This window comes from Netta rufina (genome assembly GCF_964035555.1).
Source record: "Netta rufina genome assembly, chromosome: 4".
NCBI lineage: Eukaryota > Metazoa > Chordata > Aves > Anseriformes > Anatidae > Netta > Netta rufina.
This window is the reverse complement of record NC_140127.1, coordinates 6,991,607-7,015,651: the sequence shown is the minus strand read 5'-3', so window position 1 is coordinate 7,015,651 and position 24,045 is coordinate 6,991,607. Positions and strand designations below refer to the sequence as shown.

The 24,045-nt window shown below is 42.6% G+C and overlaps 1 protein-coding gene across 1 annotated transcript; it reads left to right on the top strand.

Annotated features, from left to right (window-relative positions):
- The first annotated feature begins 10,987 nt into the window (after positions 1-10,987).
- CISD2 (CDGSH iron sulfur domain 2) lies at positions 10,988-19,909 on the top strand. Its single transcript, XM_084286342.1, has 3 exons — positions 10,988-11,152; positions 18,371-18,582; positions 19,558-19,909. Exons 1-3 carry the CDS (start codon positions 11,050-11,052, stop codon positions 19,645-19,647), a joined length of 405 nt encoding a protein of 134 aa, XP_084142468.1. The 5' UTR covers positions 10,988-11,049; the 3' UTR covers positions 19,648-19,909.
- Positions 19,910-24,045: the final 4,136 nt, after the last annotated feature.

Below are 24,045 nucleotides of genomic sequence, written 5' to 3'. Positions count from 1 at the left end.
GGGCCCTCGGTTAGAGGCGGGGCGGGGAAGGGCGGGGCCGCCGAGGCGCCCGCTCCCCGCCCCTGCCCCTGTGTGTTCCCGCGGGGGCGGTCTCGCGAGAGTTCGCCCCGCAGCCCGGCGCGGCTGATGACGGCGGGGCCCCGCCCGGCCGCCGCCCTGCCCCGGCGTGGCTGCGCTCACACAAAATGGCGGCCGCCGGGTCTACGCGGCTGCGCTGGGGAGGGCGGGCGGTATCCCTCCGCCGCCTCTCTCTCTCCGCGCTGCCGTCTGCTTCCGCGGAGCGCCTCAGAGCGCTGCCCCTGCTGAGGGGGCGACCGGGGGCAGCGGGGCCCCGAGATACGGGGGGGGTGTAGGGGAGGCGGCACGCTCAGCCCGTCTGTGTTCTTCCTACATCAGGAAATTTTGTAGTTATTTCTGTTGTAATCTACGTTTTCTGCTTATCGCTTCAGTTGTATTAAATACCACAGTCAGGAAATGAAGCCCCGATTACTGCGTTAATATTCCTGTTGTCCTAATCAAGAGTACTGCAGAAAAACACCTTGCTGGTCCTTGCCGCAGTCTGGATTAAGGATATTTTTACTGCTCCAAATCTTCAGTACATCTTCCTTTCTGTCACAGACATTTCCTCTCTCTTAAATTGCTTATAAACTTCCTGAACTTCTTTATTGTCATCTCAGGAAACCGGGGTACCTAGCAATATTTCAGTTCCACATCTTTTAATTATTATTTGAGACTAATGACCTCTCTATTAAGACTCTAGATCTGCCTTAACATTATCATTTTGCAGTACAATTTAGGGAATAAATTACTGCACAAACATGCTGCTGAGAGTGTGTAGTTTTCCCTGCTAATTGGTATTAATTAACAAATTGACAATGGGTATTTGTTAATTTGGTAAATCAGGTTTTTTTTACCTGAATTTCAGCAGTTACATGTTGAAATCAGTACATTAGTGTTGAGTGTACTTCTTGGTTATAGCCGTTCCTCAGACACAGGTTTGCGTACATCACTTCAGTATTCCTTTTTAGAGAAACACTTTGTGGTGCTTAATGGTCATTTTTTCAAACAAACACATCAGTTTAAATGCCATTAAATACGATTGGGAAAATAGATTAAAAATAACGATTTGTTTAGGTATGAAAACCAAGTGTAGTTACAGTGCTGGGACAACTTCTGCAAGACACAGCACAGAGCCCTGCCTGGAGAATGTCATGCTTTTCACCCTCATCTCCTTTTCCTCAAACTGCAGGGTGAAAACTGTGTGTTTTCCCCTCAGTTTTGGGATATTAATAACCTCAAATAAATATTTTACTTCAATAGGAATACCCACGATGTGGCACGCACCCAGGTTTCTCACCTTTACCATATGCAGTAGGTGTACTGCATGCTACTTGCACAGATCCCTCATATTAATAACACAAAATGCAAGAGGCTTAGATGAGGGTTGCTGAAGATGGGTGTTGCAACTTACTGTGCAACTGCCCGGTCTATTTGGGTTTGTTTCGTTTTAATTTAATTTTTGAAGCTAATCCTCAGAAGTGGCTGCATGGAGGTATTACCATGCCCAATCCTTGTGTGCCAGTGGAGCTGGGTTAGGTTTTCTGACGTTTATTATGCAAAATAGCTCAGTAGATGTGGCATGGTAATGAATGGTTTAGCAAAAATACCGGGAATAGCCTACTTGACTCAAATTCTCTCCCTAAATTTTGTTTGTTTGTTTTTTAAGTGCAGCATTACAGGGCCCAGTGCAGCCAAATGGTCAGTACCCTCTGAGGGCTGATTGTGCCAGCCCCTCTCAGCCGTTTCATGATGTTCCAGCAGTGCAAGCACGAATGGAGACCGCCTTGATATATTGTTATAGTACTTTTCTCAGAATGGAGAGGACTCGAGGGAAAAGCAGCCCAGCCTTAGTTAAGTGTAGCTGGCTTGCACATCAGTGTTAAATTTTCACTTCTGCTTGCTTTAGACCTGCCATTTTTACGCTTCTCCCATGCTACCTGTCTCCAAAACAGGTGGATCAACCGAGCACCCAAGGCTTCGAGCAGCATTCCATATGCAACACTTCATATAGCTGAAAGAGGAAAATGTCTTCCTTTTCAGGAAAATAAAAAATTACTTTAAAAAAAGAAAGCCACCCTTCTCATTAGTGCATCCCGTAGATCATTATTAGTTTCTGTTTGGAAGAGACAAAACACAACAGCTTCTGCTGCTGGAAAACAAAGCACTAAGAAGATGAAAAACAACAACAGCTTCTCCCTGTTTGCACGTATTACCAGGCCTCAATTTTCTCTTCAGCATCCTGTCCAACTTGTTTTTCCTTTAATTATCATAAATCGAGGTTGCAAGTCAAATCCCTCTTCAGTCTGAGCAAATCTCTCCTTATTGGGGACCCATTTGATTCAGCGGAGACCGTGAGGAATAAGATCACAGGGGAAAGCTGATAAAATAAGATTGTTCAATCACCTATTTTTAATGCAACAAATCGGCAAAAAAAAAAAAAAAAAGACTGAGCTTGCCAACCCGAGTGCTGCCATTACATGACAATGGAAGAAAAACAGGTTTGGGGATGTCACTGGGTTCCATCTGATCCGTGTTTTAAATACCAAAGGTCAGCAGCCCTTCCCATATAGCTGGGGGCTTCTCCCCTTCAAGAAGGATGGCAAGGTCACAGCTCCAGCCTTCGTAGCATGTGCTCAGCTCCCAGCTGCTACCTCCAGGGCCATTTCTTCACTTTCTGTTGGGAAGACGTGGTAAAACCCTTTCACATCTGGAGTCCAGCCCAAGGTCAATGTGTTAGGCAGCAGTTACCTTTCTAAGGAATACAAGATCAAAGATCCAGCCTGGCAACTCTTCATCTTGCATTATTTCTTCAACAGCTTCTCTGACATCCTCACTGAAACAATTTCCCAGCTATCCCACACGTTCCCTTTGTATAGCAGGGCTTTCTGTCTCACTGCTAGGTCATGGGGCAAAGCACAATAAGCTATTTTAAGGTTTTGCTGCTATATGCAGGGAGTTGTCAGATCTAACATTTAGGTCCACATGCAAGTCTCGGTGAAAAGCTTGAGCGCTTTATTGAAGAATAGCATGCTGAGGGTTCACAGCTCACACAACGCCGTGTGGGATTCACAAGAATTTAAAATACTTCAGCACCTTACACCAAGATCAACAGACTCCACAAAATCTTTTGGCCTTCAGGATTTTGCTTAGCGCTTCATTGTTTAGGACTTCTTTAGTCTTGTAGTGACAACATATTTTTTTTTTTTCAGTTGAAGATTTTTCTCTTCTCCTGAAATCCTTAGGAGAAGCAAGAGCTATTTTACAAGCAGAAAGTTTTGACAACATAAAGTTCATTATGTTATTTTCACAGACCTAAACAACTGAATGTCTGAAAACTGCTACAGGATATTTATTAGTATTCACAGATTTATTTTTTTTTCTAGAAAGACTACCATTTGATCTCAATGAAAGAGATACTCCTTTCAAGTCAGCAGCATTTTGTGTCAAAGGAATGTTTATTTTCTGTGCTGATTCAGCCCTATGGATACTGGAGCATGAAACCTCACAGGTGGGCATATGCACGGTGCAATTACGATGCCCATTTGCAAAAAAAAAAAGTTGTGTTGCCATGTAGTTATTAACTACATTAGCTTTCTCCTTTTGGATGAATTCTTTACATTCATAAGCAAGCACAAATTATACTTATATATATATGGCAAAATAGCATCCTAAAGTAGGGGTGTGAGGGGCTGAGAGGGTAGGCACAGCTGCTGAGATCAGCTAACGCAGGCTGAACTGAGCAGGTGAAACACCTCTCTGGAGCAAAGCAGCGTTATCAGCTCCAGTAGGCTGGGTTACATCACTTGGAGATCTGTTCAGAAAGGTGCTTAATGGTGACCTACTTCACCCCCTGACTTCGGAGTTGGTTGTTTTTCCTCGTTGTACCTGCTTTTTGACCCCTCCGGCTGCCAGCAGACTGAGTGCTGAGGCTGTAGCACTCTTACTGAAAAGGACCGAGGCTCTTGCAGCAGCTGACGGCAGTACCTAATTTGGCCTATTGTGTTTACTAAAGGAGACATCAAAGGAGTCTCTGTTGCACTTTCAAGATATGTCTGGTTTTTTTATTACTTTGAGGTAACTGATTACTAGTCAGATTCAGACCGTCCTCATTTGGTTGCTCCTCCAATGCCTGTTCCAGGATGCAAACGTACCGAGCAAACCGCAGTCTTTGAGGAGCATTTGGGCTCGACAAACACTTTGAACAATTTGCCTAATACAAGGTAAAAGTCCAGATCCGACAATCAGGATGACCGTTCATTATTCAGACAGGCTAGGTAACGTATTTTATGGGCTCCCTGCTACAGGTAAGGCTGGTCAGGCTTCACAGCGTGCTGCATTGCTTGATCAGATGCGTAGGCTTCAATTCAACTGGCTCGCTACATTCTGAGTTCATTGTTTGGTTACTTACAGGCAATTAGTTGGCCCGTGCCAATCAGGACACTGATACTGTACTTTATACTTGTGTATTTAATGCCCTTCGTCTTAGTTGAGACAGGAGGTTTTATACAAACTAATGCTGTTTCCCTGGCAGAATTATTACATAGCTTTGTACACTGCCGTGTTTTAATTGTCTGATACTATATTGACACACTTCACTCTAATGATTTAGGTAAATAGGAAAGTCCACGGAAATATTTAATGTTTTTTTGTTTGGTTTGGTTTGTCTTTGAACTGCCAGAAGTTTATGCAATGTATTTGGACAATGGATGTAACTATCCAAGTATCGTGTTACTACGACTCATTTTACTCCGTCCCTTGAGCAACCTCATCTTTAAAGATTTGCCTGATCTTTTCAGGTTTTGGTATGTCCCAATTAAAATGTCCAAGAGGTTGCTTGGAGTTCAAATGCCCAGGTAATTACAGCCAAATATAGCTCTTGGAAGGAAGGAATATTATTCTAGTTTGCTGTCAGTGTAATTTGGGAAATATTGCTGATGACTCTAAATCACCAATACTGAAATTAGCCAGTTGTTACACGATTCATCATTATGGTTACGGGGATGGATCAGGGCAGTATTTCTGGGCGGGTGGCTTGTGACACACATGATAGTCATGAAACATGGTTGGCACGTCGTTGAAAATTTTGCAAAATAGAAAGCAAGGTTGACCTTGTTTCTCCACTCCTGAAAACTTTTTTTCTTCTAGGTCAAGCATTCTTTGCAGCCATTCAAGAAAAAGTAACTTTTTTTTTTTTTTTTTTTTTTTAAATAATGGGACTTTATCTGGAAAAAAATACCTCAAAACTCTGAAAAAAAAAAAAAAACTGGTTTAAAGACTTATTAGTGGCATCTAGAGATACTAATTTTCTTGTCATAGCAATTTAAATTTCAAGTTAACTGGGAAAAAGAGAATTTGTTAGTCCTTCCTGAATATTTGGTGGCCTTTGTTAAATGATTTTGTGATCTCTGCATAGCTCCTGTATCAGAAAAACAAACACGGCCGCAATTAGGCGTGGAGGGCTCAGGTACTCTCAGACTAAATGATGTGCTCAGCCTTACATAGTTCAGGATATTTGACAAACCAAGTCTTGTCGGACAGACATTCTGAGGGATGGTGTGTGGCATTCATTTCTACTGTACCTGCTTTCTGAAAAATTAGAACATTTCTGTCCCTGAAGCTATCAAAATAACATCTTGCTCAGGCACCAAACGCACATAAAAGTGTGAAAAAAATGAAGAAAAATAATTCAGTGCCTCCTGGGGAAGCAGCTTAAAACATTCTCAAGTATCTTAATAAACTGAATATAGATACTTATGACAAGAATAATTTTCAATAAAAGACTTTCTTCTCTAAAAAGAAGGGGCACTAAATCTTTTTCTGTTTTCCAGGAGCACTCTCCTAGCATGTTGATCTAGACAAATGCCTCTTAATTACTGTGTATTTCTTTTTCATTTTCCATTTAATTTTTATCTTTCACAGCCATTAGGCTCACCTTTCCTGTAAAGTAAGGAAACCTTTTGAACTTTGATGTGATGTGATTATAGCCTACTTTTCGTGTCGGTTGCTTTCACTGCTGATTAGAGGGGAAAAAATAAAGAGATTTTTACAAAATGCTTTTACTTTGCAGATGTTGCATCTCCCTGCACTGGGGTGACGTGCAGAGTTGATACGAGACTCTGATGGTATCTCGGAGTGAGAAAGTGACTTAGAAATCTTCGAGGAAACAGCCAAATACCTAGATCTGGCACAGCTTAGCCTTGAGGAGGGAGGCAGGCTGAGAAATCTCCAGAGCGCTGCTGTTTCACAGCAGCCTGAGGAATGATCGAGTGCCGTTTTACTGCGGTGTCAGTGGGCAGTGTGACACAGGAAGAAGTTGAGAGCAGAGTGCAGGCGTACTGCGGAGATCGTGTACTCTGTCCTCGGGAGGGGAAGCCGGTAGTTTTTCTGTGCTATAATTAGGCACTGCCAACAAATGCACGTTGCGTCACAGGAATCAGTCTTGTGGCGTGCTCACCTTTGCCTTCCAAAATGAAGGAAATATCTTTCAGTGACAGCTATTACACCAGGGAGTAAAGTACTCAGGGGACAAAGACAGCCTTAGCTGTCTGGTCAAGGATACAGTCTTCCCTGACATCAGAGATCAATGCAGTTCGAAAGGGAATAGTGTGCAGTCGGTTCCCTGCTGAGAACGCACGGACACACGGTGCTTCTTTTCCCTGGAATTCCCATGCTGAGAGAGCTGGTTGGATTTGTTGGTAGTGGTGTTACTCACAGCTGTCCGTGTAGTAGCGTGCCGCTGATGTCGGCTTTGTCCTCTGTCGGTCCTTCAGCGCAGGGGAGGAGGTATCTGTTTTTCATCACTGCAGCTTCCTCCCAGGGGACAGTCTGGGGATTTTGTAGTCTGTTTTGTTGCAACAAACCAGGCAGAACCTGCCACAAATCAGTAACCTATCTGGTCTTTTTTTTTTGAAGTTAGTAGGGTATCCTAAAGATACTTGTTCTGATATGAGTAAAAATTTGAATTAGCAACTCTCTGGAAGCCAATAAAGTTCCAAACCTGTGCAATTCTTTATGCGACCAGGGATCGGTCTGGATCCTCATGAGCTGTTACGTATTGGATCAACTTACTAATGAGGATGGAAAGATTGGATCAAAGTTTAAAACTCGTTGCAATGTTATATTTAATGTGCATCATCAGCACTACTTCACTGATGCTACCTGCAATAGTATCACGTCATACAACTTCAGTTACTTCCTCAGCTTTATTTAAAGGCAACAGGGATCAGTAACATAGCACTTGGATAGTTTTATCCTGTGTTATTTTTGCAAATATTCTACTGACTATGAAAGCCACTGTTGTGGACCAATGCTGACCATTGCAAAACAGTCCTGGCTTGTAAAAATCTAACGATGTAAAAAGAGACAAACTGTTCTTTATCTGGGGATATCTAGGAAATCAACACTGAAGACACCTATTCCTTCTTGGGTTGGGATTTTCTTCAGCTTCGTTTCATATCCTCAACCATAATTTATGCATAGCACTTCCCCAAGACACTCCCCAGCAACAGCAGTCAGAAGAAGAAATTAAAATGTTAAACCTGTGGCTGAGAGATCAAAGACTGATTATTTCTCACGTACAATTGCACATGGGCTCTGGTCTTTCTTGCACAAAGTAGCATTTTGGAGTTTGATACAATTCTTAGAAATCTTGCCATTCTTCTTTACATTCCTGTTTTCATTCTTTTCGGAAATTAGTGCTCTACAACCCATGACAATAAACAGCATTCTGAGCCACAGGGACATTTAAAAATGCAACAATAATACATGCTGCGGTGGGACACTGCAGCTACTTAGGCAATTACAATAGCACCTGCTTTCAAAACATAATAGTTACATTGTAAAATGCTTAGACATTAGCTAGATTAAAAAGTAATAGCAGGCTAACTTCTTTCAGTCTGGATTCTCCTTTCATTCCCCATTGATTGTAAAATAATTTAGTATAATTTTATAATATGATAATTATGCTATCCCAAAATTACCCTCCTGATTCGTTTATAAGTGATTTATTTTCTCTACCCATTTTCCTCTCGAGCATGGTGCACACTGCAGAGGAGCAGATATTTTCCACAAGCTCCAGCAGAAGCCACTTCCAGTGCCAGTTCAGAGAGTCAAGTGAAAGCACGACAGTCTCAGCTTTCTTCTAACAGCAATTAAGCCTCTGGATGTAAAAATAACAAATGAAAACCTAACTTGGCTGCAACACAACTGCAACTCGCTCACAACGTTCATAAAGCAGGAAAGTAACCTTATATATACATATGGTTTTATGGATTATGTGTTTTAAGCCAGTTTACTTATTCTTCGAGACTCGTTTTTTTAATACTCGGGTGTTGACAGTGCTGCATACTGACGGAGACCACATGAAATGAATCACAGTTCCTGCAGCCCTTCTGGGGTGTCATGATTTTGCTTGCTTTTGGGGAAGCAGAAGAATAAGAGATCTTTACAAACAGCAGGAACGGCAGCTAATCAACCCCCATTGTGAAATGATTCAAATACGAAGGGAGAGGTCTAGCTTCCTCCTGGATAGAGCCATGCATTTGCTGATGCCAGAAGCCAGCCCTTTGGCGACTGGCTAGTTTTTAGTTGACAACAGTAGTCTTGCCTGCCGCGGAGATTATTCAAGGCGCTCAGTATGGATAATGGCAATGCCAATTCCAAGAAAATGGTTTTAACAACACAAGACATCCTGTTGATAGAAAAGCTCATAAACATGAAAGAAAGCTGAGCAAATTACTGCGCTACTTAGGCTTGTTTTGGAGATGGAAGGATTGTGTGTCTGCTACCTCGGAATCTTTCATCTTTTATCCTTACAGGTATGTACTTGGTAAAATAAAATACATCAATATCATCTATAAATGTTCTTTTCCTTTGCAAATCTTAATGTGTTCTAGACAGACCAGCAAGCATTATCTCATTCTGCAGCTGAATTAAAGGCGCAGGGGCATTAAGCAATTTATGCAGGGTTAGAGAGGAGGAACACCAGCAGCTTCTTTTCACCTGCGTTCAGATGGAGCAGGGCTGACCAGCTTTTGGATGCTGAAGGTGACTCTTACTTCTACTGGGAGCTGGACCAATGCACCAATGTTTTAGTAACATTGCACTTAACAGAACAAGCCCCACCAAACATGATCCGCACCTCTGCCATGAACTTTTCCACCATTCTCACCGAAGCATGCATAGGAGCAAGCCCTCTTGCCGATTCTCTTTTGAGTTGTATTTTGGGAACTCCTTGTAACAGACCTGAGCTAGCACTAATGACTTAGACCTCCTCACGTGGCCTCCAAGCTGCACCTTGTCTGTAACGTACTTAGTTGCTGAAAAATCTTAGTGATAGAGGATACCTACAGCTGAAAGCAATAATTATATTTCAGTATTGGTGACCACTAGCTGTGCTTGGGTTTTTTGTGCTTTATTTATTACAGCAGCTCCTATATTCCCTGCCCAATAGCAGATTTTCAGTGTCCGTGTTCAGTATGAAACACATAGGCAGAAGTGATCTCTACTTTAAACATTCATAAACCAAAGCTAAATATGCAACAACAAATGACCCTGCCATTCTTCCCAAAATGCTGGAAGACTTTCCAGATACCCAGCAGCACTGAGATTTGAGGCACAAAGAGATATGGACTTGTGTCCATATATATGTCCACACAGGGGGTTAAATGTCTGTAACAGAAAGAAGATGTCACACATGCTTTTGATATTAACCGATCGTAAGTCCTTCCCCTGTAACTAGGTCCCTAAAGATGGACAACTGCGTACAACCCTCTTCTTTTCTGCAGGACTGAGCGAGCCTGCAGCTTACATTTTCCCCCTTAAGTCAAACAGGAAGTCTGCGGCCAAGCTGGAGAGCGAACACAGATCTCCCGAGCCCCAGTTCACACCGGATGCCCAAAGCCCATCTTTTGCCTCCCCTCCAGCTCTGAATCTCATTCAGGCTTCACTTTCTTTATAGTTTTTCCACAAGCAGTGACATCACCCCTTCATACACCAAAACTACTCACGCCTCACGTCAGGTGATGCCCGTGCAGACAGGTGAGGTGAGGTGCGGTGCGAGCGGCTCCTCTCTGCAGCATGTGCAGAGCGTCGAGCGGTGCTGAGTGGGGCTCAGATCAAAGGCGGTGCAGCAGGGCTCGGTGAAATGTCAGCTGTGCTCCCCAGGCCACAGCAAGCATCCAGAGGAGGCTGAAAGAGCAGAGGAAAGGATGGAGGGAGGGAAGGACAGGGGGGCGTGAAGCTGTTTGATTCACAGCTGAAGGATTTGCTTGATGTACCTTCAGCCTCGTGTATTCTTCCTCCAGAGTTTTGCAAACAAGGTTACGTCATGACGGGTCTGATCTGCAATCTTTGCAGAATAATCAAACGTTTTGCTCTTTCATTATCTCGTCTAAGAGCAGGCATTTGCCTGCATAAGGAGGAACCCTCTCAGGACATCAGACACAGTCATCACCAGCCTAAACTTGGGTGAGGCGGGGAGCTGAGATACTCGGAGATCACAGGAATATTCTCACTAGCTAAAGATGATTCATCAGGAACAGTTAACGTAGGGTCACAGGTAGGAAAGCAACATTCAGGCCAGAAGCTGCGTTTGTTTGCCTTAAGCCTGGCTTCGAGCGTTTAGTTTCTGCCTCAGTTCCTCACGGCAATTTCAACTTTAAATCAACTCATTTTGATCAACATTGCCCCGGATCACTGCGAACTGGGCTCCACCTTCCCACTGGCAAATTTTCATCCCCAACACACCGCTCCCCGTGCCCTAAAATTAGCGAACATCGGACTCCGCGCTCGGAGACGCACCGACACCGCCCCGTCCCCTCAGCGCCGCGCCCCCCTCCCTAACGGCCGGCTCCGCCCGCGCGCCCCCCGGCGGCTGCAGCGCCCCCGCGCGGCGCGAGCCTGAGGGGGCCCCGCCCGGCGGCGCATGCGCGGCGGCAGCAGCGGCGACGGTTGGCGGCCGTTGCCTTCCCCCCCCCGCTAACGGGCGCCATGGTGCTGGAGAGCCTGGCCCGCATCGTCAAGGTGCAGCTGCCCGCCTACCTCAAGCGGCTGCCGCTGCCCGAGAGCGTCGGTGGCTTCCTCCGCCTCACAGGTAGGCGGCCCCGGGGCCTTTCCTGAACTCCCCGGCTGTCCCCCAGGGGGGGAGGAGAGGGCCGGCAGCCGGCGTTCGGCCGCCGTTAAAGCGCCCGGTGAAGCCCCGTGAGGTGAGGTGAGGGGAGGTGAGGGGGGTAGGGGAAAGGAGGCTGCTCGGCCTCACCTGTCCGGCTGGGCGAGCAGGGGGCCCGTCAGGGCAGGACGTGGGGTTTGGCTGCAGGCCCGAGCCCCTGCCCCAAGGTAGCCGCTGTGCAGAGCTAACGGGTGCAGCTGGAGAGGGCTCCGTGTGGGAGTCCGGCTTGGACGTGAAATGAAGCTTTTTTTAAAATGTCTTTCTATAATTTTTTTTATAAGCCTTGGATATTTTCCCTCCCTCGCCCAGGAAAAAATTACATCTGTTTTAGTCATAGCCTTATGCCAGAGCGAGCAAGAAAGAAAACTCTCCGTTAAATCCTTGTGTGCTCAGGGCATCTCAGTGCTTTGCAAACTGGAACTGTGCGAGCTCAGGCTCTGGCACGGTACTGCAGGCAGAGCCTCAAATAGCTGGAATAACAAGATCAGTTTGGCAATAAAAAACAAGAGGAATATTCTAACAGGAGCTGGCTGGAGGCAGAAAACATCTTCAAAGTGTAGGATCAAGCCCATGTGTTCTTCTTGCAGCACCAAGCTGTATGACTTCAGTGGTGCTGGGAAATGGGTTCATTTAAAACTAGTTCTGAGTACTTTTTACAGTGTGCATGCTCCTTGTAAACTTAGAAGCCCCATTATCTTTCTCAGGACAAGGAAACCTGTCCTTCCATCCCCATAGCTACTCTTTCATCTGAAAGTGCTGTTAATTATATTGACCAAAAGAGAAGCTTAGCTGCTATAAAGTTGGAGGAGGGGATATAATGAGATTCAGAACAAAGCAGCTTCTCCTACCCCAGCTTTTGAAAGTTTCCTAATTAAGTCATTGTCTTTTTAACCACGAGTGGTGCTTAAAGTTTCTTAAGCTTAATAATACCTGAGCTTACTATCTTGCTTCACGTTTCCAGACATACATTTCTGTTACAGGATTATTGTGCAGCCTCTGTATGTGTTCACACTGCACGGTGAAGTAGTTGAACTTACTCTGAAAACCTCTGGTCAGAACTCTCTTTTTTTCTTTTTTTCTTGTTTTTTTTTTTTTTTTTTATTTTTATTTTTATTTTTATTTTTATTTTTATTTTCTTTAATAGAAGTGTTTTACTGTCATGTTGTTAACCCCATTAACAAGTACTTGCTTGACTTTGGAGGGAGGGGAATAAGTAAGCAACTGAAGCCCTCAAGGGAAGACCAAATGTATGAAATGTCAGTCCCCAAAACATGAAACATAGGTAAGAGAAGGAACAGAGTGGGAAACTGCTTTGAGACCTTTTAAAAATTCAGTGGGCATAGCTGAAAAAAAGGCATTACCTCTAATTATTAGTGATTTCTTTGACTGGTCTCATGTTAAACACTGAAAAGTTGAAACAGAGTGATAATTAAAAATACATAGCTATAGAGACAATGTTTTGACACACTTCATTTTTTCAGCAATCAGCTAGAATAATATCTGATGTCCTGCTTAGATATCTTCATCTAAAGTGAAAACGAATGAAAATAGGAGAAAAAATAGCAAAATTTTACAAGGTGCTTAATAAGACATAGGGTAGATGCAACAGATTGAAGCTTTTCAACAGAAAATGCTGGGATGTTACACCCTAGGCACATAAATTAAAAATGATTCTATCTTAATGCTATTAAAAGTTATTGAAATTCACTGAAACCTCACTGCTCATGAAAGATTTCTGTACTTACCTGCACCCAGAGCCGCTGTCAGTCTCAAGTTTTGTCTAATAAGCGTGCTTCCGCAAGCATCTCCTCTTTCTGTGTCGTTGTGTTCTTAGCGTGCCCCATCCTGAAGTTGTAGCCCTGTAAAAGTAGGGGATTGCCAATTCTGGGAGTTGTTTTGTAGCAGTGACTTAAAGGTACCCCTGATAACAGGGTAATGGTAGCACCAACCCTACTGTAAGGGGCTGTATTTTACGTTGTTGAATGGTAATTCACCATTTCATAAAACAGATACAGTTTCTAGCTTTAAAATCAAATTTCCAGGACTGTTGAATGAGTATAATGCAACTTAAAAACTGGAAGGAAAATGGTAATTATAAGTATCTTTAATTGAATTAACATCAGTGAATGATTCTTATACAATAGTGAAGATTAGATTTAAATTTCCTTCTGTGTTTACTACTACTACTATAAGTTTTAGGGCATCATATTCTTTGGCAAAAAATACATCAAGCATTTTCTTTTGCTTTGTTTTGGAAGGTCAGAAATAATATTGATCTTAAATCATTTAAATGTGTTAGTATTTGTCCTTTGGCATCTGCTGAACTCAGGGACCAGCCCTACAAAGCACTTGCTGGCATTGACTTTGTTCACAAAGTCGGGCCAGAACTGAAATTGGGAACGGTGCAGTGCTTTGCTTGTTAGTGCTTTTATTGCTTCTAAAAACCTTTGGTAGCTTCCAGGCAGATGCAGCTCCAGTTCCTGTGGTGCATCAGTTGTAGAAACACCAGACCAAAAGCACAGGGAAGAACCTTTCCTGTAGGGTATTGTTAAGGTGTGCTGATCATAGACCTTGAGACACCTGCTGTTTGTTATGACCTCGCCTGACCACAGTGGAAAACTGCTTGCTTGGAGAGAGGAAGACTTTTAATGTCCAGTGCAGAACTCCTGAAGGTAAAAGCAAGGAGGGAGGAGGGAACGAATGTGTTTGACCTTGGGTTTAAAAATGGATAGCTGAATTATCGCACTGCTGCTGCTCAGAAGCCTCTTTCAGTTCCTTGTCATAGCTGCTTTACCCTTCCCTTCTCAAGTTCACTAAAGTGAACAGTGTTGCCGTCTGCTGGCTTTGCTTTCTGTCCTGGTAAGTTTCATTAAACTGGAACAGAATTAACCTCAATAACATGTGATCAGGAGTGAGAAAAGGGAATTTCAAGGTCTCTCTAGGTGCCAGTCTCCTTTCCATAAACATGGTGTGTTCCTGTGTGGGCTGTCACGCACCTGGCATACATGTTAAGAGGGACTTGAGTGTGACAAGCTGCCAGGCAGAAAGAGGACAGTTTTGTGGGTCATCTGTTACTAGCGGAAAGAAGGAGGGCTGACATCAGATGAGCTCTGCATACTCTCTGGTCATGAACAATGAATTTCTCGTTTGCAGACTAGCTTGCTAACCTACCCTTGCTTTGGCTTTCTACTTTATTATTTAGTGCGCTGTGCTGTTAAAAGGACAGTCACTCTCCACCTCCCCACCTGCTGAATGAGGTAACACTGAAGTGGTATGCAGAGTCCTTTGATTTTAGTTTGTTTAGCAATGACAACATCAATAAATGATCAAGCAAACGAACAGAAAACAGGACAGAACAGCTATTAGTTCTGAAGAGAAAATAGTTGGGTCGATATTTTGAGCCTGCATGAAGAATTGTGGCAGTTCAGAGAGAATACAACCACAGTTCCAATATTCATTTTGACTGGTAGCTAATACTTGTTAAAACTTTGGCTTGCGGTTGAGTTATTATCTTAAGAAACTGCTTTTGAGTCTGCACAGGGTCATTTCCACGTAAATGAGCTAAAACATGAAATCAAAGTGAAAGATGAAGAAGGGCTGGTGAAACACATACAGGCAGTAAACACTGGCTTTGATTTGACTCTCAGTGGCTGGTCGGTCCTGTTCTGCTCACAATGTTTGTGTTTCTTATATTTGGACTTGTTACTGTTGGACTAAAAGTTAAGAAAAACCTTTTCTCAAAAACCTAATGCCATGGCCTGTGGTCCATGGTCTCAGCTTCTTGCAGTTCTCTGGGCACTCCTGTTTCAGTGATGTTCCTGATACTTTCCAGGACTTATCTTTGGGATTGGTCTCTATCCTAATACAAGTCAAGTTTGAAGACTAACCTCTTCGATCCTCTGCTCTCCATTTCTGGCTCCAAAGACTGCCTCTTCCCAAGCAGCAGAGCTGATAAAGAACCTCCAGAATCAATGTAGTTGAGTATCAGCTGTGAAAATAAACAGAATTTTGTGAATTGCCTTACATCTGCTTCAGAAAGGTATGACTGGCTTCAAAACCACCCAGCAGCTTGCGGTTGTAGGAAGATACCTTTGCATTAATTTGGGTGAAGGCTCCCCTGCACCCCTACCCCTCCCAGTCCAAAGGTCTGGGACTTTTTATTTTGTGACGGTATCTTGTTTCTCATGCCCTAGAAACATGGTCACATTGTTTTTTTTTCAGTCTAAAAGTATGAGCCTGTGGCAGTCTTGTTGACAATAAAGTCAATTTACGATTAACATACAAGTTGATATAACTTGGGGCTTTCCAGAGACCCCCAGAGTAGTGTTATCTCAATAAATCATTGGCTGCTAGAGGAGAAAACTCTTTATCAGCACTTAGCACCGTAGAGATGGGAAATAATACCCATGATAAATAATATCCCTGTACTTCCTATTCCTGTCTGTTTCTAGTTTCCTTTCTAAGAGGTTACAGCTGTCATGTTCCTCTTTCACTCGGATGAACCCAGCTGGTTAGGAGCCTCCCACAGACACGACTGGTGGCCCAGTGAGTGTTCTGACTTCAGAGTCCTGTCAGGGAGTTTAAAGCTGTACTGAGATGCCACTTGCTGTTCAGTTGCTGGTCTCTTCCTAACATTTAATTCTGGCCAGACTGCTCTTTTTTGTGTGTCAGTTTTAGTCCAGTGGGATTCCTAACATTAAATAGGCATCCTGCTTCTCTTTATGGTGCAGCTGTTGGGATGCCTATTCTGTCTTGGAGTTCAGTGTAGCTTTGTAGATAGGCAGCTCTTTGCCAACAGTCAAGTTAAATGTTGAATTTGATTAATTTTTTTTCAGTGACCAAAGCTTTTTCCCTCTCTTCCAAAGCATGTTTTAAGTCAGCCTTTCATATAATATCAGAAAGCACATTCAGATGACTGTTGATGGGCTGTTCTGTAACAGTGCATCTCAACTGATGTTACTCATGATAATATTTTTGCTGTATGAATGATAAGGCTGGAACATGGCTTAGTTTGTGTTGTGTGTCTGTGATCGGTATCGTTTACCTCTTAGCTTCATAGTCCCACCGGAGTTACCACCTTCTCGTGAAAGTTCGAGCTGTTAAGTCCTTCCTAATAGTGGTGACTCAAAGAGTAAATGACGCTATGCCAGCAGCTTCTAAAGTGGGGTTTGGCCGTGTATGGCCAAGAGGGGCTGCCTGGTTAGCTGGCTGTCCAGACCTCTTTCCTCAGGACACTCTGTGACAGGTTTGCCTTGGTGGCTCCTGTTGTTATTCTGTCCTCTGTCTTTTCAGATGGTGACAGGGAAAGGTGTCTGTGAGAACTAAATGGTCAGTCTTTGGGGTGGATCACGCCATCTGTCCAGAACTTAATGTTTCTCTCTACTGGAATATTCAGGAAACTTTCATTTTTAATGAGCGTGTTCACTACGTTATTGAGGGAGAGTAAAACTGCTTAAATATTTTGTCTTACTGTTATTTATGGTAATGATAGAAAAGACAAACAGTTACTGCTGTCCAGGAAGCCTAATGTTTTGTGTAGCATGGAGATACTTAAATGTTTCTAGTTAATTATTAATTAGGGCCCACAGCTTGTTGAGGGAACAGAGACCAGTCTGTTGTGGTGACTCCTACAAAATACTGTCAAAAATCGTTGTGCAAAGGAACCACTGCAAATGCAGGCATGGAAAGACAGCACTGAAAGTTACTGCAGCATCTTTATCATTTATTCAGTTGTGGCGCATTTCCAGATAAACGCAGTAAGCATGGTTTTCACATCAAAGGATATAGAAAGCCCGGAGAACATAAAGCTATTCCTGCAAAGTAGTTTTGTTATGTCGTGTACTTCCAGAACCTTCAAATTATTAAGTAAGAAATACTGCATTCTAACGGGAAAAGTATTAGCATGAGCAAGCTCTTTATTGTTACAAATATAATTAAGCCTCACAAAATAATGTGATTTCTGAGAGCTCACAGTCTACCTAGCATCCTCAGCCTGTTCTATTGCATTCAAATTGTAGAACAAAATTTTGATATGTTCTGATCCTAAATCATTTAAAAGAGGAATTTGATTATTGTTTTCTCTTACAAAGTGCTTGTGTAATTGTGCTCCAGCTCATTCAAGTTCTTTGTTTCTCAATTTAAAATGTTTTGAAGATCCTTCTATTTCTTTATGACTATTCAGATTTAATGTATTCTCCAGAAATTAAAACCAAAACACCTCTCTCTATTGCTACACACATTGTTAAATTACACCAGAGTATTGTCACAGCTTGTTTTGTTGGAAAAGCGTATCAGCCTTTAAAGTACATCTTTTGCCAGGTGCTGAATTTCTCTCAAAGTTCAGTAAGTCTTTTTTGTACTAATATGTCTTACCTGTACTTAAAATAAATGTCTCAGGTTGGTAAAAAGCAGTTTCCTGGGGCTTGACTTATGTAGAGGTACCTAGAGAAGGAGTCCTGATACTGGCTATGTGCATTGTAGAAAATCCTTGTGGGTCCCTGAGCAAACAGAGCTCTGAAAAATAAAAATAAATTAAAAAAAAAAAAAAAAAGGGAAAGGTTTTGATAATGCTTATTTGAGGATAGGCATTAGGTCTGCCAAAAGTTCCTAAACACAACTTGGAACAAAGCAAATGAGGAAAACTTCAAGAATAAAAATCTGAATTGAGCAATTAAAAAATTAATTATAAAGCATATTGAGTAGTTCTTCATATACAGAATGTAAGATACCAACACTGAACCATAGTGAATTTTTACTAATTTCCCACGTGTAATTATGCCCGGTTTGCTAGTACTTGGTGTTTTATGTCTGGTGAGCAGAACCTCTGTAACTTTAGTTCCTCATTTCAGTACACCTTTTACTTGTTTTATTTTTTTTCCATCAAGTCATTTTCTAGTGTGTTAAAAAATAAACTTCAGATGAAATTCCAGGAGTCCAGTTTGTTCCTTAGCTACAGTAAAACCCAGATTTTAATCTGGGACTTCTTTTGTCTCATGACTTACCCACAAAGTCTCACCTGCCCTCAGAGCCTTGCTGACTGAGCAGTCCTGTTCCCTACCCTAAGCCTAAATCATGTGAGAATCGCTGACGCTGCACCAGACTGAAGTGGTGTCAAGAGCCAGTCTGAGTTCCACCTGTCTTCAGTTTCAGAATGGCTGCGGTTATTGCCTTTCCTGGGTGTGCTGGCCTTGCTGGGGTACCTCGCTGTTCGTCCGTTCCTTCCCAAGAAGAAACAGCAAAAGGATAGCTTGATTAACCTCAAGATCCAGAAGGAAAACCCAAAAGTAGTGAACGAAATAAACATCGAAGATCTGTGTCTCACTAAAGCTTACTGCAGGTGTTGGCGTTCAAAGACGGTAAGGTACTTTGTGCTACTGTAGGATTTGAGGTTGAAACTTGCATATTTTTATCAGTTCTGTGGTAGTGAGTTGCAACAAGGTGACCTCTTGCTTTTCTTGGGAGGTGGAAAAGCATCCTGGTTTCAGAGAATGGCACCGTTCTTACTTTTCTCTACTGTAAACCTAGCTACATGCAGAGAGAAACTGTTGAAATCTGTAATAAAAAAAACACCACGCACTAGGGTTTTTCCTAGAAATAGTGACCATCTGTGATTTAGATTAAAACAGAGCAAACCTTAAGGTTTGAAAATATATTCCAACTAATTAGAAGATCAGTTAGAATCATTAAGGTTGGAAAAAACCTACGATTCTATCCTCTGATGGAAAAACAAGACTTCGAAATCTGTTCATATTAGAATGAAAGTAGAGTGGGGCTTCTGTTGAGGGAAAGCATATCCCCACCTGGTCCAGAGCAACCACTAGGTGACTGCTTTGGATGGTCCGTGTCCCCTGCATCAAACAGAAGTAGATGGGTGATTCTCATCTCCTTCTTGCGACTGTCCTGACGTCACTGTTGGCCTCTCTAGACTGAATGCTTTCCTGTTTTAGCAAAAAACTATGCCTGGGACCTAGAAAACTCTCTCAAGTACTTCTTGTTCAGAAGAATCACTTCAGAAAAATATACTGGCTGAAAATGAGCTGTTGAGAGCACTTTTACTGGCTCCACAATAAACCTTAAGCCACTAGTGGCTGCTTTGGTTCCTGTTCATTCGTGGTGAAGGCTTCATCTCTAACTTTGTGTCTACAAACAGCTATTTTAGGGCCTCACAAACTTAGCTACCTGTTAACAGTGTGTGTGTGTGTGTTTTTAGTAATGGGCCTGATAGGGGAACAGGGAGTTCGATATTGAAATGGGGCATAGGAGGAGGAACGGAGAAACTAACAGCAGTTGCTGTACGGAGGTGTACTAATTTCTCGTTTGTTTTCTTCCAGTTCCCTGTCTGTGATGGCTCGCATAACAAGCACAATGAACTAACAGGAGATAACGTAGGTCCACTAATACTCAAGAAGAAAGAAGTATAGCGAATGCTTAATCCAGTAGATCATGACTGAGAAGTCTTTTATACTGTTGTAGTTGCAAGGGGCAGCATTTTATTATGTGATTGGTATGATTTAGTCTAATGATGGCTGTAGATTTCTTTTTGGGATAAACTGCGTTTAGACAGTGCTAAATCTGTCACTGTTTGATATTTTATTCTGAGAAGAACTGTCTGCTTTGTAAAACTGTAAAGTAACTGTCTCTGTAAATAAGTCGTTTATTTCACCAATAAAATGACTTCCTACACCTAAGCCTTGTTTGTATGAACACGTAGCTGCAAAAATGTCACTATTTCCAAGGGAACAGGTCAGCCAGTAACATTGCCCCTTTATGCTGAGCTCCTGTTTGTCATTCATGCTCTTGTGAGGAAACAGATTTGCTCCTTGCAAAGTTCATACGCACTGCAGATGCTGCTACTTGTAGTGGGGACTTTTCTGGGTGGAGCTGGTCAAATGACAGAACCACCAAAGGGGAGGTGAACTGTATTCTTGGCTTGTTACTGATTCAGAATGGTTATTAGGGCAAGTCAGAACTTTGCTGTGGTAGGGCTTAATTTCAGATGCAGGTAACTAACTACGTGCTACTTATTTAACTGCTAGGCTCCATATTAATTCTTCTAAAGTGCTTTATTCAATGAAAAGCTATTGGTCTGCTTAGAAGTACAAGATAGACAGTTGTGTAAAATTGTGGCACAAATGCAAGGGAAGTTTTGACTGTTCCTTAACAAGCATTTTGTTTGGCTTGTTGGTAGGTAGGTGGGAAGCCCCAGAGCACCATGCTACTGCCAAAGCTTATCACCAGTGCTGGAACAAGTACAAGTCAGGAAGCGGTTCTCACACCAGGGCTGTCACAGCAGCAGCAGAACTAAAGTAATCCCTGCATTTGTAACCCTTGTAGGTCTCGGTACCTAAAGCTCTTGCCTTGCAGCAGAACGTGGCAGATCAGGATGTGACTGTGGGTTACCTGACTGCTTTTGCACAGCGTGGAACAGAACCGTGGGACAATCTAGCTTTGTTTAAATGCTTCACGGGAATCTTATCTTAATAGATGAAAGCAACCTGTAACCACTACCCCATTAGGATATAACACTTATAACGGAGGATGATCCATCATGATATTGTCTTGTATTGTAGTGTTTGCCATTCTAGATAATGTATAATAAACACTGAGACCATTACTCGGGCTTGCTGGAGAAACAGCTAGATGAAATACAAAAACGTGTTTAGACGATGCTTTCCAGCTTTTCAGTGCACAGCCTAGTGCAGCAGTCAGTTATTATATACAACTATACAACTGTGTGCACTTCTAGCTTTTATCAGGATATTTCTGCATTCAGGTAATTTGATTTCTCCCTAAGTTTAAGAAGTAAGCTCTGTACATCATCCTGTTCTCACTTCCATTGCTCCACTCAGACGGATGCTGTCAGTGTACGTAGTACAGCAAAAGTGGTTTTGTTTCTCCCACAGCGCTATTCCAAAAGAACGACAGTGTAAAGCTTGGCCTCTCGACTCTAGCTCTAGGACAGTTTGATTATGTAATGTTATTTTCTTCCTGCTCACTATTAGAGGTGACTGCTGCTAAACTATCTACAACTACGGCTACAAAACACGTAGTTTTTCACTTGTTTCTGCTTATGTTTGTAAGGGAATGGAGCATATTTGGAACTGCCCCAGCAGCACTCACAGCTCCGTTTTAGAAAGGACATTTTAGTAATTTCTACATGATACTAAAATTAAGGTCATAAGGAAGATAGAGAACCATTTCCTTGTATTTCAGAGTCTGTGAAGGGAATACTATCTCTCATGGCCTCAGCTAAAAGTGTTGTCATGCAGTGTTGAAGCAGGCCTATGTTAGGTGCAGTGAGGAGCCCTAACATACGTGGATTGTACATACTTGTAGGTTTAATACCCCTGCCAGAAAATATAATTTCATCTTCTGCAAGTACCGTCTGCAAAAGTACAGCTATAAAACTGAAATAAACAAAAGCTTAACAACACTGGCTATGGTATTTTTGCTGCAGAAAATCCAAACCAAGATTGCTGCTGCTGCTTTGGTTATCAAAGTAAGAGTTCAGTTTTTGCCTACCTGCCTTGTGAAAATTGCTGTGCAATGCATTAACGTTTGCATCAGCGCTGAGAAAGGCTGCAAAACACTTCCCGGGATGAAGGAGAATCAGGAGAGTCTATCACCAGCAGCTACCAGAGTCACTCATCCTCTTTGCTTTCAGGAGTCCTTGGAAGGTTGTTGTCTGTACCAACAGCTCTCGCCAAATAAATGAAATTTGCTTGGACCGCTAAGTTCACAGCACTGGATAGGACTGGCTTATCTGATCCTGTGCTGCTTGCAGCTTGGATTCTTCATCTGCAAGCCACATGCAGGAATTTTCCCTCTGAAGTTAAAATGATTGTCCTTGAGAAGACAGATGCCAAAGTAAGAAAAAAAAAGTCACTGCTGACTCCTTTAACAGTTAGCTTGCACTCAAAGTGCAAGTCTGTCCATTTAAGCAGACACCCCTCCTTCTCCCCCTCCAAAAAAAACCACCACAGTTTACTTATCTGTTCAAATTATCTTCATGAGGTCCATGGGGTTAGCTAAGAACTAAAGTGTCAGCAGAACCCTTTATCTCGGTTGACAGAGTTGAACCAATTACCTGCTAGAATATATTTGGTCGCATCTTGGCACTGGGTGACTTTTCTGCCCTCATCTGGAAGCTCTACACAAAGGGATAAATTTGCCCAGTTCTAAGGAAGACCAGGACTCAGGCAGCAGACCAACTCTTCACAGTCAGGAAAAAGCAAAAGCCAGAAAAGGCAGACACGGCATGCTGCAACGTGCCTTCTGCACGCAACTCAAACACTGGTACCTACCTTTCTTTTTAACTATGATTTTGAAGACTTGTTGTAATGAACTCCAATGAAACATGTAAATGGATAAATTTAGAGAAGGGTGTCTGACCTGGGTTGACTATTAGACAAAGTAAATGTGAAATGCATCTGGCACTGAATTTCAGCTCTTGCACTCTGTATTGAAAAAGCAAAATGCAAGAACTGCTGTTCACCGTTTTGCGGCCATATTACACCCTGAGTGTTTCACAATTAATTTTAGACTTCATCCAAGTTCTCTAGAATGTGCAGTTTGGCTGTAAAAGAGAGAGAAAACAGTGATTATAATTACACTATCATTGCATCCCCAGCTTGTGCGATTTCCTGTGTCCAGATGGCCCATTTCTGTCTTTTCCCATATGCTGCCTGCTGTAAGTGCCCGCCGCGTGCCGCCAGGACCACGCTGTGCCGTCAGACTGTTCTGCTGCAGAGGCTCTCCTCAACCTTCTGGTGCTGCACGTGCACGCAGTGCTCAGTACTCCTCCACGTGACCCTGTGATTGTGTCTGCATGGCAGCCGGGCTCCGTTGGCTATAGGTTACTGCAGCTTGCCCCCTGATTTTATTTCCTCCAAGTAAAAGAATGCTTGGCACGGCACAAAGATTTTACTGGCTTGAATTTATGCATTATTCAAGAATGATTTCATGGCATTTTGTTCAAAGGGAGGTGGCCTTGTGGCTTTACCCATGCAAACTCAGATATAAAGTGAAATCGTATCTCTTTAAATTAACAGCTATTTAAAATGAGCTGAAATTGTCAGTCTCAGCCCTAATGTTATGTTTCTTCTCAGGAGAAGACAACCGTTTTGTTCCTGTCCAGAAGACAAGGAGAGGAGCATTATATAGCATTAATGCTCTTCATATTAGATCTGCAGGACTAATGTTAAGAGCTGCAGTCGGATTCACGATTTAATAAAGGTCGAGGGAAACGGGTCTCGTAACAGCCACACGCAGTGGTGAGGAAAGGAAAATTGAGTTTGGATTAGAAGACAAAAACACTTCCATTGGTACAGCTATTCAAGGTCTCAGAGCAGTGTGGGGAGTGATCTTGACGAATAAATTGAGAGTGCACAGGGGTTAAGGGAACACGATAAATCCAATTTATGAGATGCTGTTATGATAGTAAGCAAGTATTAGAGGCCATCATGAACAACTGTTTGTCAGAGGTTTGCTTGCATGTTTAGGGTCGTGTTCACATTTAAAGGACTTTAATTGTTTACACTTCTGTTACTGAACAGACTCCAAATGTGGCATAATGATGCCTCCCTGAAAGAGGGTTCTAATTTGTATAAAACTAGATCAAAAAAATGAACCATATACAGCTTCCCCTTGTGAACTTTACTCATGTAGAATTATTATGCAATAGTCACTGATGAACTAAACAGCTTATTCCCTCACAGTATCAATTAAGTCTACAGACATTACAATTTCCAATTACAATTAGCTCCTTCTAAACCACCCCTATTTCAGTAACTGAGTGCCTCTGTCAGCCACCTAAAGCA